The following is a 14,682-nucleotide window of genomic DNA, read 5'->3' as shown; positions in this document are numbered from 1 at the left end:
AACTGAATGTAAGTCATTTAACTCATCAAGGCACAAACAGTGAGTCAAAATCCAAACCAATCAGTCTTATTCAAGCTGATGATCAGTTTTCAGTAGTTTTTAAAAATAATTATATTGTTTAAATACACAATGAAAATATTAGTTATATAATGTGACTATTCCCTTGCCAGAAGCAAATGAACATTCTATATTTGTTAAAAATCTTGTTGCTGGTTTCATGTTATCATAAATATTCTGTGCATATATGACAAGGCATTCATTGTTGTGACAAGGCATTCATTGTCGTGACAAGGCATTCATTGTTGGCTATGTCAGTGCTTTCATCTGCCATTGCTGTCATAAATGGCAGATTTTGCAGCTCACCTATAAGACTCCTCAACAATGTTTGATAGACTCTCCAGTAACTCTGAACAAGTAGTTGCCAAGTCATACTGATTGGCAGAATTCTTCAAAATGCCAATGGTATCAATTTCTCCAGCCGCTAAGTCATGTATTGAAATTAAGAAGAGATTTGTATTTTTAAAAAAGGGATGTATTCTACAATCAGCCAATCTACACACATTAAGCAACACTTTCTCTGCTATATCTTGTTTGGAAGAATGTTTTTGAAAACCTGCATTCAAATCTGCCTGGTTTTGTGGACCTTCAATCAGCAGTTTGTGTTCTGGCAACCCAGCATGCCTTGCCAGTGTACTGTTCTGAAAGTTATTGTTTTTTGCATATTTGGTCATGGAGGTTTTATTTAGTCTCTGTACATATATGGCAAAACATACAGGCATCATCAATTTCATATTCTTCATCCAACTTAACTTTTCAACCATTGCTGCAAAAAAATAATGTTTTATCTTATATGTGAACATTACCTCATCTTTGGATGATGAAGGATCCACTGCTTCAATAACAATATGATTATCATCAGTCGGTCATAAACATGGTACAAAAGATAATTTAGTTTGTTTTGGCTCTATTTTTTTGCCTTCGATGCTATTTTCAGTCAAATGCTGACAGTCTCTATGAACAATGCAAGGCATACAAATGAGTGAATGGAAAATTGTTGCTCTGTTCCGTGACAAAGGTACGCATAAAGTAACAGTTTCTCATGAGAATTATTTTAAAATTATGTTTATTTTCTGCCTCTTTCTAGGGTATGGTGATTATATGGTTCTAACATCCTGTTGCTACAAGTGATGGGACAGTTACAGGTCAAGGTCAGTTCCAGGCTCCACACTCAGTTGAAACCCTATGTATTACGATAACATTAGCATATGAAACTGATGTGCGTGCGTTTTCCCTGTTTGGAAGAGTTGTAATCTAGCCATTAAAGTAATTAGACCAAACTTTAATTTTGTGTTAATCAGCAAAACATATATTTGGGGTGCTTCAAGTTACATACCAGCGACGATTTTTAGAGTGAACCTTTGTTTTTTGTTATTCCACAAAACATAACATTGGGGTGCATCAATTTATCAAATTGGGATGCATCAATTTATGTACCGCAGACAATTATTATGCATCAAACAGGAAAAGTCTGCGTATTTGATGCATGATGCATGGATAGATAAAACACTGATATAGAAGCCACATCATCGTCAAGTGAGCTAACCTAATTTCTGGAAAAGGCATTTGTAAGAAAATTCTTAACAAATTTAATCAAATCTGGCTGAGCCAGCCACAATGAAGAAATCAAAAACAGGTTTTCCACCAAAGCAGTGCCACACCATTGCTACTGGCTCCAAACCAGACATATTCTGGTAGAGCTATCCAAAAATTTGTTTCCACCTAGTTTTATCAAAATAGCTTATCTGTTTTGAAGAAGGCATTAAAAAACTTTTGTTTTCAATCTAAATGGAAGCTACGATATTGCTGTGGAGCCATCCTGAAGAGAATTCTGGTAAAAACCCTGAAACAGGCAATTGTACAAAATCTGCATTTCATTAATCTACCATCTCGTAATTTTTCATTTTTGGTCTCAGAAATACATTCAGATCTTGCAGTTATTTCTTTTATTATTTCCTTTTATTTGTGTGCTTTTTTTGAACTAAATGAAAACAAATTACAAAAAGTTCGATTTTCCACTTTTTGTATTGATAGAGAGAACAACATCTACCATATATTGTCTAATTAAATGTAAATCTTAATGAAATAGCCAATGCAAAAAAAACCAGCAATGAATTTCTGAAAATAAGTGCACCAGAAATAAGTCTAAAATGTGGCTGCAGAGTAAGTTTCAGATTCAATTTCTTCTTATTTGTTTCACTGAAATAAAGACTTACAGATGCATGCACCATTTGTTCCATCACATATATGACAGTTGTTTTCTAGATCTACCTCATATAGCATAATAAATGTTACAGCTTGTACGGTGTAACAAAGAGTCTATCAGTACAAAGAATCCTGGATTGTAACACAATGAGGAATACAACCATGGAAGTCAAATGGCAGTTTAAAAATAACGAACTTTCAAATCCATTCATGAAATGCATTTGTGCTTTGTTCATCACAGTTTTGTGTTTTCATACAAATACATTCTTCATTTTCTTTGCATTTATTCTCTGTGGAACATGTCCTATGAAAAATTAATACCAAGTTTTACGGAAATCCTAGACATAATTTTGGTAGTGAATGTGTCAAGAAATATCAATACCAAGTTTGATGAAAACTGAGTCATTCTGTAAAGCCATCCAAAATACACTTTTGGTTAAGCATATCCTGACAAATATTCAGATCAAGGTTTGATGGAATGGTCCAGCAGGTTTGGAGAAGCTGAAAAGTGCAATGTCGATAGATGACAAATAGCAGATGATAGTAAATGGACACAGGATGCAGGGCCATTGCACAAGCTCAACTAGCCTTACAGCCAGGTGAGAAAAAAAACTAAAGTTCAACAATATAAATCATTCTGCAATGTCTCTATTCTTTTCACCAATCTAATACATTATTCTAAATATATGAAAGGAGCATCAAAATAAATTACGGATAATACTCAAAAGAACAACAAATAAAAAACCTTGGTATTAAAAATAGATGTCAATAATTGGACTATATATTAAATATTATACCCATGACAAAATCAGTTAAAAAGCTGTTAAGTTTGTGTGATTAAGCAAAAATGATGATGATTCTCACCGAGACAAATCCTACCCAAAATTTAGATGCAGAAAAAAATGAGTTATTTAGTTTCAGATGTAGACAACTTAAAAGCCAACTATGCACAAAGCAAGAACATTGTTTTTGAATCTATCTGGCTGTACACTTCTCCTTGGCAGTCAGAAATCTCCAATTGGAAAAATATGCAAGCTAAAAAGTTCAAGTTTTTGCAATTATTGATAAGCATTATGCACTATCAGTAAAATGCAATGTTTTGTTTAAAAAGTAAAAAAGCACTCTGAAATATTACACAACTTGTAACTTTATAAAATAAACCCATTTTAGTCCGAGGCAAATTTGACTGCTCTTTTGCTGTCAGCTCATACTCATTAAATGGTGTCTGCAAAATATTCTACTTGGATAAAATAATGGGTGATATTCAGCCATCTCTATATGATGGACTGGTTATTCCTCCCACTGCTTTAGGTATGCTTTGGTGCAATACAGTACAAGGGTAGTAACTCTTGATTCAGGTTGTGCAGATAATTGGGATTTTGTATATATAAAAATAATCAATGTCTGCATATGAAAAGCTCTGGTAATGGCCCACACAAAATCAATGCAGCAAAACAGATGCGGAAAATGCAAGATAATTTCAAAATCATTGAAACATTTTATCAATAAAAGTGCAACACAAATCAGTGTATTTCCTAAGGATGAAAGGCTGGGAGTCAAAAATCCCCTTGCTGTCAGAACTAGGGGTCAGGCTGAATAAAAAACAAACTTTGGTTTAAAAAAACTAGGGGGTCAAATGACAAATTTGGGGTCCCTGAAGCATAAATGAGGGTAAAGGTAAATACTGACAAACTGATCATGTTATAAGAAAATCTATTAACGGGCTAAACTTTTCTCATATTTTTTGGTATTTCTCTGCACGACACAGAAATACACTTATAGTGAAAAGATTCACTAACTGGAATATCAGTTTGCTGCATTGAAATTATTTGGAGATAAGCACTGCAAGCGACCAATAGGAGTGAACATATCTTTATTTCCAACCTTCTTTTTCTCCTTCTCATCCTCCTCGTCCTGTGCAGAAACACAAACATCAGTTGGTTTTATACAAATCCGATACTCAACCTGGCAAATCTGGAGTCAAACTTGTACAAAGAGATCTACGAGATTATGTTTTTCTTCAACCCAAACCACTGGTATGGATTAAATAATCACATTTAACAGTAAATGCTTCTTTATACATCTAACTAGAAATGTGATCATATAACATAAATACCCAATTACGGTGCATTATACAGCTCAGCTAAATACAAAAATCAGCTGGATGGCAGAATGAATTGACAAGATTAACAATGACTCAACCACATTTTTTGTGGTTCACAGACATAAAAATGCTGGTGATAAAAATATAAATATATTAAACAATCCTTAAAAACTAATAGCTGAAAAGTGAAAAAATTGTTAATTTCATTAGACATTGAATGGGGTAAATGTGCTTCTTACTTGACTTGTTTTTCTAGGAATTCAAATTAATTCTCACAAATAATGTCTAAACGGCAACTTACAGCTCTGACTGAGATAACACCCATTTCCATGTCAAGTTATTTCCGTAAATATTTTCACAGTATTAACATTTTTAATTTTTTTTTGTTGGATATGTTTCTTAATGCTTCCAAAAACATTATCATATATATATAGTACTGATCATAAATCTACCAAGGAATATAGATTCTTACCCACATTATTCAAGATCACCACAAAATTCAGAATTTGGAATTTATTTCTTTGCATGACAACAACATTTATCTTTAAACTGGCAATGTCTCTTTTATTTTTGTGATGAAATCCATACAATCTTTTCACATTCTCATAAATAAAACCTTTCAAAAATTTTCAGGGATAGCATTTTGGTCATATGGCAGATTAGAGATACAGTGAGGCAAGGACCACCAGATTAGAGAAGCTGTCATGTGTTTTCACATCACCATTTGCAAGTTCATAGTAATGGCATTATTTAACACATATTTTGGATACCATGCCAATGGAAGCTAAGCGTCTTTCTCAAGGACACACCCAGCTGGCAAGGGCGGGTATCAAACCTGCAATCCTTGGATCACAAGTCATTTTCTCTACCAAATAAGCCATCGTGGCTCAATTTTTTCACATGTACTAGTTGCTTTCAAAGAAGTGCATCACTACTAAATCCATCCTGAATAAAATTATACCTTGAAATTATGGATCTCTGAAAAATCTTTATTGACCATAACAGCCTAATGCTGCTACTAATGTAGCCATATTTGAATATCTTTCCATTATTCAACCCTTTGCGTGTGTGTGTGTGTGTGTGTGTGTGTGTGTGATTTGGATTTTTAACATAGCTTTAACAGTTTTGTCAGTCATATCACTACAATGTCTGCAGCGTTACAGTTTATAGTGATGTCTAGCACTGAGGCATCATGCCGCAGACGTGTAGCATGATGTCCCACCCAGTCACATTATCCTGATACAAGGCCGACCAGTCCTAACACTAACCTCTTAATGCAGCGCAACAAGTGACGCAGCTGGTAGCACCATTATTTTAAGTCTTTGGTATGACTCTGCCAGTGATCGAACCCACAACCTCACACATCCGAGGTGGACACTCTAACCATTAGGCCACCAGAGCAGTCTCAACCCTTTGCACATGTAGAAATCCTCAAATATAATGAAATAACTGAAAAATCTAAAATTCTGCAAGAATAAATCTTCTGAAAGTCTTTTATTTCTTAATCAATAGTACTAAAAGCTTGTTAAAAGAGTAATTTGTGTAAGTCAAACAGAATTTGTAGACTTATTTATTTCTAAGTGGAAAAAAACCAGTTGTTGCAGATTTAATGATCTGTTACTTTGCAATGGCCATTTCTTATCATATATTTTATTATCAAGGTTGCCATGGAAAACAAAATCTCACCAGAAAATATTTTATCCTGCTTACACTAGCAGGCAACACATCTTGTAGGACAGGAAATAACAACATATCATGCCACGCAAGACATCTTGCAAGACAGGAATTACTAGCATTTCAAGTCAGGCAAGACATCTTGCATGACAGGACCCACTAGCATATCATGTCAGGCAAGACATCTTGCATGATTTGACCCACTAGCATATCAAGTCAGGCAAGACATCTTGCATGACAGGACTTACTACCATATCATGTAAGGCAAGACATCTTGCATGACAGGACCCACTAGCATATCATATCGGGCAAGACATATTGCATGACTGAACCTACTAGCATATCACGGTAGAAAATTTCTAACATAAAGCAACATCCTACCAGCCATATACAACCATGGACAAAGCACCTCAACAACGTCTTAGATGATGCTGAAATTGACATCACTGCCAGAAAGGTGGCACCTATGTCTCACTGTTAAGAGGTGAGAATCAAATGGCTCTAAATGGCCAGTGCTATACGAAATATTTATGGGTGAGCTTGACATGTAAGGGTACAAGTTTCACCTGGGGATTAACCTGTCATGGACTTCAATCCAGAGGAATTTCTTGCACTTTTTCTTCCTCCATAACGTACAGTCAGGAAGAGCTTTAATTCTTGAGGGGTAGGGGTGTTGTTCATGTAAATATACATGCTAATCTAATCTTTGTTCAACAATATTTAATGGTCTCACACCACATACACTTGAATATCTTGCCAGAGAGAATAAATAGAAATATATGGGGATGAAGAAGCTACTATTTTCTAATGAAACAAAACACAAAAAGACAAATAATCTTTTGGATGCACAAACAAAAACACTGGGGAAAAAAACATACTATATTTGTTTCTGACAATTGCTAAGGAAGGGACTCACCTCTGGTTTGGTGATGCCTGGATTTCTGAACATCCCGGCTGACTGTGGAGGATGATGTAGTTTTGAGGATGACTGGGGTCTGGAATCTGGAGGAATCACTACATGGTAAAATAGAGCAGAAAGAAAAGACACACTCAAAAACAAAACTGAAGATGAACCGAATGAGAGGAGAAAGGCAAGAGGAAAAAAAAAGACCAAAAATAAAAGACAATGTAATGAAAATGGGGAGGAATAAAGTGAGTATAGAATAAAAATGATAAAGTGTACCACCAGAGGGAAAGAAAAGTAGATAAACAACATGACAATGAAACAAATATGAAAATGAAAAGAATATGAAGATTACAGCTTGATATCAATCACAGCATACAAATATAAACAGTCTGTAAATGCTGCGAAAATTTAAATACAAAGCTGATGAACTTAAATCTGGACATTTTTTGTCATAACAATCCGATCATCTGAATTTTATATTTTGTACCTATGAAATGAAGACGTGCAAAAAGTCTGTATAAATTCACTTAATTTATCAATCACTTTTTTATAAATCTAAACAAAACTGTACTTGTTCTGATTCTATCTATCTAATCCATTTTTCATATATGTAATCTCTTCAATGAATAATTACCATAGATACTCACTTATAAGATGAGAACAAATGCAAACTGCACAGACCCAGATCTGGGTCTATGTTGTTTTTGTTAAAAGTAATCAGTAGAACAAACAACACAGAACCTGATCTTCTGGTGCATTATGCAATGGCAGATCAAATCTATATTGTCTGCAGCTGAATTTGACATAAAAACAAGCATATACAATAGTTTGTGTTAACAAATCACCAGCAGCATCAAACACAATACAGTAAACCCCCAATTTAAACATATATCGCATTCCTGAGAAACCTTGCATATGTCGAATTCACACAGCTCGAATCCATCAATGGCAGCCAAATCTTCATCATGGTCAAACACAGCAAAAATGGAGGTTTCTGCTTGGGAACGCACGCTGCACATTTGCAAATATATGCGAATGACACTCATCTAAGAGTATATTTTTCTGCTTGGGTGTTAATATTAATTTTCATCAACATGAAATATGCATAAATGGGGAGTTTACCATACAGCTAAACTTAATTATATTTTCATTTAAATGTGAACGGCAACCATCACAGTAACAACAGCAATTACAACAACCTGCCCATACTACTGTCTATAAGCTCTCCCTTTCGCACATGGACAAGCTAATACTACGATTGTAGAGACAAAAAAAACTGGTACAGAAGAATCAGGGTCCATGCTGTTGGGCACAGTGACGTTTCTCCCCAGCCAGCAATGGGTAAAGTGGTGTGAAAATAGAGAAACGTGTAGAATAGCCAAACCTTTGTTTACTGTAGTTGCTCAGAAAACCTATTTTACAAACATTAGAGCTACAAAAGAAAACTAATTACTTAATAACAGCTTTTTAAAAAGAAAAAATGTTTTTTTTGGGGGGGTCAAGCACAATTATTTTATGACTGTTAGTGCAAAAGACTCTGAAAATAAGTTGCTACTGAAATTGGGTGATATGTTTGAGTGTACAATTCTTGTTACGTTTATATTCTGAAATAAGAAATAAACCTGTTACTTTTGCTAGCAATTGGCCTATACTTGCAATTGGCCTATACTAGCAATTGGCCATTGCACCTCCAAAGAGTAACAATTTACTTGTGATTGGGCTACAAATGCATGGGATGTGCAAATTCTTTTCTCTCATAGATTGAAAGGAAATTGCTTATTCAAAGGGAGACATAATCATTCCCTGACACAAAAGTTGACCTGAAAACAGAAAACTCTTCCACTAACAGAATGAAGACACTAGAGTTGATATTGTACTCAGAATATGAAATCAAAAGAGGATGATAGCTCTTGCTACATTTTTTTAAGGAAAATGACAGGGATCAGAATGACTAGTTCATCTGAATTGCCCCCGAGCATGGACCCTGAGGAGAATGAAGAATGAAAAACAACAAGCTTGCCATGAACTGCATATCAAGCCCACCTCAAGCTTTGATAATGAGAGCAATACTTAGCTGGAACAGACACTGAAAAAACAGCGAGGCTAGTTTCTGGCGTGGACAGTAGTACAAATAGACTTGGATGCTAAAGTGACTCCTGTGTCCATTTTCTGCTTAAGACCAGCTCAACACAAGGAGTAAGAAAATTTCAAAGCAATCTTTTTTTTCCTAGACCAACTAAGCCTAAATATAATCTATCCAAATAAGATGCACTCAAAACAGATATTGTGAATTCATCATTTCTTGTGGGGTACCAATTTTCAATATGTTGCTGGGTACCAATTTTCATGGATTTGATGCAAGGTACCAATTTTCATGAATTTTCTGGGTAGCAAATTTCATGGATTTGTTGCTGGGTAAAAATTTTCATGGATTTGTTGCAAACCACAAATTTAAATCGTCCACAAATGGTGATTGTTCCATGAAAACAAAAGGATGCCTTCCCAGTCCAGGAAAGTACCAACAAAGAGGAAGAACTTTAATATAAAATTATTCATCTCATTTTCACATCATTTTGGTGAACTTTTCAAATTCAGAAAATTGAAATAATGTGTGTCTGTGCGTGTGTGCTTGTGCATGTATGTGTATTTGTGTGATTTGGATTTTTATTGTAGCTTTAGTAATTTTCAAGTCCTATCGCTGTGATGTCTGCAGTGTGTCGGTTTATAGAGATGTCTAGTACTTGAGCATCATGCAGCAGGCATGTAGCATCATGTCGCACCCAGTCACATTATCCTGATACCAGGCTGACCAGTCCTAGTATTAACCTCCTAATGCTGAGTGCCAAGCGAGGAAGCTGCTAGTACTATTTTTATAAGCAGTATGACTCAGCTGGGGTTCAAACCCGCAACCTCCCCCATCTGAGGCAGATGCACTAGGCCATTAGAGCAGTAAAAAACATTATTCAAGACTTACTCCTCAGCAACACTGATATTTTGACTCTGCCATAACTTATTATGAAAAATGTACTTCTGCAATGTTTTAATGTTACCATATATAGTGACTTATAATTCAAGTACAACTGCACATTGCACAAACCCAGATGTCATCACATGATGCACTGGCAGATCTGGGTCTGTGCAGTTTATAAGGTATAATCAGTAGACCAAACAACACAGACCCTGATATGCTTGCACATTAGGTGAAGGCAGATCAGGGTCTGTGTTGGTTGCAGTTGGACTCAACATGCAAATATATAAATCAACTGTGAAAACTGTATAGTTTTTATGAAAAAGTAAAAATCACAAGTGGCCTAAAATTAGACAGGAATGCCATTCAGATGCGATGAATTCCTTATATCTGTTGAGTCAATTTTTCTGGGTTTTGAAAAACAGTATGTCTTTATTACTTAAATTCAGGGATTAGGGAAGGAGATCCAACTGTTGACATATAAAGAATATTTATTGGATCTTTTAATTCATAATTTGTGCCAACCATAAATGCCACAAGAAATTGGTACCCTACACAAAATTGTGAATTCACACAGACTTGACAGTGACCTGAAATTACTAGCAAAAGAAAATAACTTTCACCTGAATTTAATAAAAAGCCACAATTTCATGTCCTTCAAATACTTGTATAAAAAATAACCAATAAATCTGTCCATCAAAAAATACTGTTAAGTGTCTCTCAAGCAACATTCTAGCCGATAAAAAAGAGTAGGAAATGTTATTATCATGAAATGTTAAAATTTCTAAGAATTATTTTGTTCTTGTTATTCTATATTCTTATTTGTCAAGAAAAAAATACAACCTGTGACAAAGTAACCCAACTATAAAATGTAACTCTGCTGCATATCAGAGTTTGCATTTATGTTGGAATCTAAAAGAATTATCTCTGAAAATACATATAAGCATCTAAATTACGTGTATCTGACAATGTTAATTTACTCTGTTTAAATATGGAAAGCTATATTAACAAAAATAAAACAATTCTAATCAGTTCATAACTATAAAAAATATTATTCTTAAAACCAGATTTACATTTTTCCGACTCTCCTAAAACAAACTATCTTTTGAAGGACCTGCTCCATTAATTTTATTTGAACAAATGATATAAGCGCACAAACAAGTTTCATGTATTATGAAATTGAATTTTTTTCAAACTCTGACCAATAATTTTGTTTTTTACATCTTAATAAAGATGCTCAGAATTTGCCAAAAACTCGATTTAGAAAGAGCAATGTATAAAAATACGGAAAAAGTATGTGCTAAAACTAAAGATATAGAAAAGGGAAAAAAATAGTAGTTCATAATACTACTGAATTATGACAAAGCTACCCTGCACCATCTTAGCAACTTTATTCTAGGATTTAAAAATGTATTTTGTAAATACCAGCTAATATGACTACTAAGTGTTTTGTAGTTCATTGACAAAAGTCAAACTGACATGCAATGAAACTGACTAGCAAGATTTAATTTTAATCACGTCATTTAATCACATGTGTCCAATAAAATATGTCTTTGAAATTGCTGTATGTATGTATATATATATATATATATATATGTGTGTGTGTGTGTAACAGAGATAATTTTAATGAGACATTATCTATGCATAAAGAATTAAAACAATCTGAAGTTAAACTGAGAGTTCTTCTGAATTTATAAAAATTATCAAGAAATTATTTCATTTTAACAATAATGACAAGTTACATAATATATTAAGATAGTTATGTTATTGAAAGTTATGAAGCAAACCAACTGATAAAATTATGTAATCTTACAAGATTTTTTAAAAATAGTCATATTAGCTGGAATTTTAAAATATCTACTCTGCTTTCATATATGAATGTGCACAATAATATACATATAAGGGGATAGGTAAAATAAGACCACCTTTTTCTTGTTCCATTTCTTTCTCTAAAAAAGATGTAATAAATGCACATATACAACATGTATATTGGGGAACAAATCTTAGTCTCAAGTCCATGATGATGTATAACCTACAATTTTATATATTCCAATGAAAATATTTACCCCCAAAATACAAATTATTAATCAAAGCATTGACAGCATAGATGAATTTGAAAATTTCAAGTGATATTCCATTAATAAAATTAAAGGGATGAAAATATTACAAGACATACCATATATACCTGCTTAAAAATCAAGTCCAATTGCGGACTGTAGAGTCCCAGATATGCCATAATGAACTGGTCTGAACTTCAATACAGCATGATAAAAGAGGTTACTAATACAAACAACTGATGATAAATTACTCACATGAAATTGTAATAGAATGCCAAATCTGGAACTTGTTATTGAATTAAACTTATAATGTTATTTTAGTTTAATACAAGTATATGATGAAAGCATGCATTTAACACCTTCATAGCTTCATTAGTGGAAAGAGGAATTAACTCTCACATTAACTCACATTGGCTTCATGAACTATACTAGACAGTAGGTGACAAATCAAAAGTGATGTACGCAGGAAGATAGAAGATAAGTATATACCTATGAGACGGGGCTGCAATGGAACTTGTTTTGGCAACTGTTCTTGTACTACAGGTTTGGCCTGCGCTTGGAACTGACTAGAGACTGGCCTTTGACCTCTCTGACCTTCATGACCTGAGGAGGGACGAGGCTGACCTTGGATGCCATGGCGATGTTGTTTTTGAGCTTGATCAATAGGTACTGGCCTGGCATACGGTGATTTGGCCTCCCTTTCCTGGATCTGTTGAAAGTTTCTCTTGAGTGTCGACTCACCAGGAATTTGTAAAATGGAGCTGGCGAAGAAAGATTAGATGATTAAGAATACTGATGGTTTGGAGATTTCAGGCAATACTATGCTTAACAGGATCAAAAGGACTAACTTACCTTATGAGAAACTGATAGTTACTGAATTTCATAAGCAAACACCAATATCTCTCTAAACACATGCAATCTTAGTTATAAGTTTTTAATTCTTTTCTTCTCTTTATCTCTTAATAGACATTTAAAATATTCATAAAATATTTTGAGAAAATATTTAAGCAATTATTTCTGATGTGCATTTTCTACTGGAATGATTCTGTACTGCATGAACTCCTACAAAGAAGCTGTCAAACTATACAAAGGGATGTAATCACTTGGACCAAGTCATTTTCAGAATTTGAGTTATGTCCCCTATACAACAAGACTGGCCATGCTAGGTTACAAGCCAGAAAAGCTAAATATAGATAAGTGCCGTATTATCAGAAATACAATTTGTTCTTAGTAACAGAGAGAAGACAGCATGCCATTGGCTGTGCAGGAGCCCAGACCCAGCCATTTTAAAACTTTTATGCATCATTTATTCACTAAAGCTTCAAATGACCTGAAATGAATCTTAAGGTTGAAGTTTTCAATGCGTTTCAAACAAAGCTGATTTTAAGATAGTATATTGAAGAAATATCATCGGACATGTGCAAACAAAGTTACAAGGAGAAATCAGACCAGAAAACTATTATGAACCCGTTACATGTGAAACTTGATAATCACAATAAATCTCTGTAAATATCATCAGTGGATATTAGGCTCTAAACTTGGGAAGGTTAATGAAAATGTTTTTGGACTATATTTAAAAGTTTCTGCATTGAAACATGAGATATACAACTCTTCCTTTTTATTTGAATTGACATTACATTGACTCATGTTAATTAATTATTATGTAATCATGCCATCAGAATCTGATTCATGTTCAAAATATTGTTTTTGATCACTTCAAAATAGATAAAAATCTAACTGATGTAGAAATCAATCTACTGATGAAAATACTGAGATCTATATTATGTGTCCTGGTTCAGCAGCATGTATACAAAGGTCCCTTTGAGATATATTTTCTTGGGAAAAGTTATTAAATATTACAGTCTTGATAATTAAGCAGATGAAAAATCCAATGTATGAAATTTTGCCACTGATATTTCCGTTGTCATCAAATGAAGACTGGTTTTTCTTCCTTTTTTTCTGAACAATGGTGAAAACATGTACATTGTACTTCAGATTGGTAAACAGTAAATCAATAATAGATAACTCCCTTAATGAATGTAATCAGCACGGCGTCAGGATCAGTAGTGATTTCTGTTTTAATAGGGTGATACATTTTTTAAGAAAATGATGTGAAGGATGAATCAGTCAAGTGGCCATACTTTAGCGTGGTCACAGAGGTTGAGTATCGTATATAGGTACAAGGTTTAATCACATATTTCTGTTTGGTGCTTTATGGCACAGCAAGTTATTTAATGTGAGGGCAACTTAAGTAAAGTGCATTGCATATCAGCACAATCCTGGCTATATAGTGTGAAGTAAGTTTAGGTGTTAAAATCCTTAAAGTAAACAGCACTTTTTTAAATAAGTCCATGACCTTTTCAGATGAAATGTTATCACAAGAACAGAACAAAGGGCACAATAGCTGCCTCCACTGGTCATTTCTTACAACATGCAAAAGGGTGAGTAAGTTAAAGCTAGGGATAACAATGAAATCCTAGATAGTCCACAACTTAACCTTTCAAATTCTGCAACTGGAGATTGAGCATGAAAAGACTCATCACTGTAATGAAATATCAATATTTAGCGGCATGAAGCATGATACAAACATTTGACGATAATATACAAATCGATACTAACTTAATGAGAAGCTTGTTTTGTTATCAATTATTGCATTATAATGTCTTAAATAATATAATTTCACCATTTTTCGTAGGTTATCAACTTTTGC

At 34.0% G+C, this 14,682-nt stretch overlaps 1 protein-coding gene across 13 annotated transcripts in view; it reads right to left on the bottom strand.

The window, feature by feature from the left end:
- LOC149799750 (serine/threonine-protein kinase mig-15-like) overlaps positions 1 to 14,682 on the bottom strand; it is a 259,276-nt gene that overhangs the window by 159,752 nt on the left and 84,842 nt on the right. For 4 of the 13 annotated variants that reach the window (XM_089959127.1, XM_089959138.1, XM_089959132.1 and 1 more), the window contains exons 15-19: positions 14,470 to 14,514; positions 12,462 to 12,733; positions 11,841 to 11,864; positions 6,957 to 7,054; positions 4,147 to 4,176 (exon numbers count right to left, since the gene is read on the bottom strand). In XM_089959127.1, coding sequence (XP_089815253.1) covers positions 4,147 to 4,176; positions 6,957 to 7,054; positions 11,841 to 11,864; positions 12,462 to 12,733; positions 14,470 to 14,514 — 469 coding nt within the window. The remainder of the gene's footprint in view (positions 1 to 4,146; positions 4,177 to 6,956; positions 7,055 to 11,840; positions 11,865 to 12,461; positions 12,734 to 14,469; positions 14,515 to 14,682) is intronic. The other 9 variants (XM_089959136.1, XM_089959140.1, XM_089959128.1 and 6 more) reach the window with 8 other exon arrangements.

Source organism: Sinohyriopsis cumingii, chromosome 5, assembly GCF_028554795.1.
Source record: "Sinohyriopsis cumingii isolate HCF-2022 chromosome 5, ASM2855479v2, whole genome shotgun sequence".
In the NCBI taxonomy this organism is placed as follows: domain Eukaryota; kingdom Metazoa; phylum Mollusca; class Bivalvia; order Unionida; family Unionidae; genus Sinohyriopsis; species Sinohyriopsis cumingii.
Note: the sequence above shows the minus strand (reverse complement) of the source record. Positions and strands in the feature narration are given on the sequence as shown.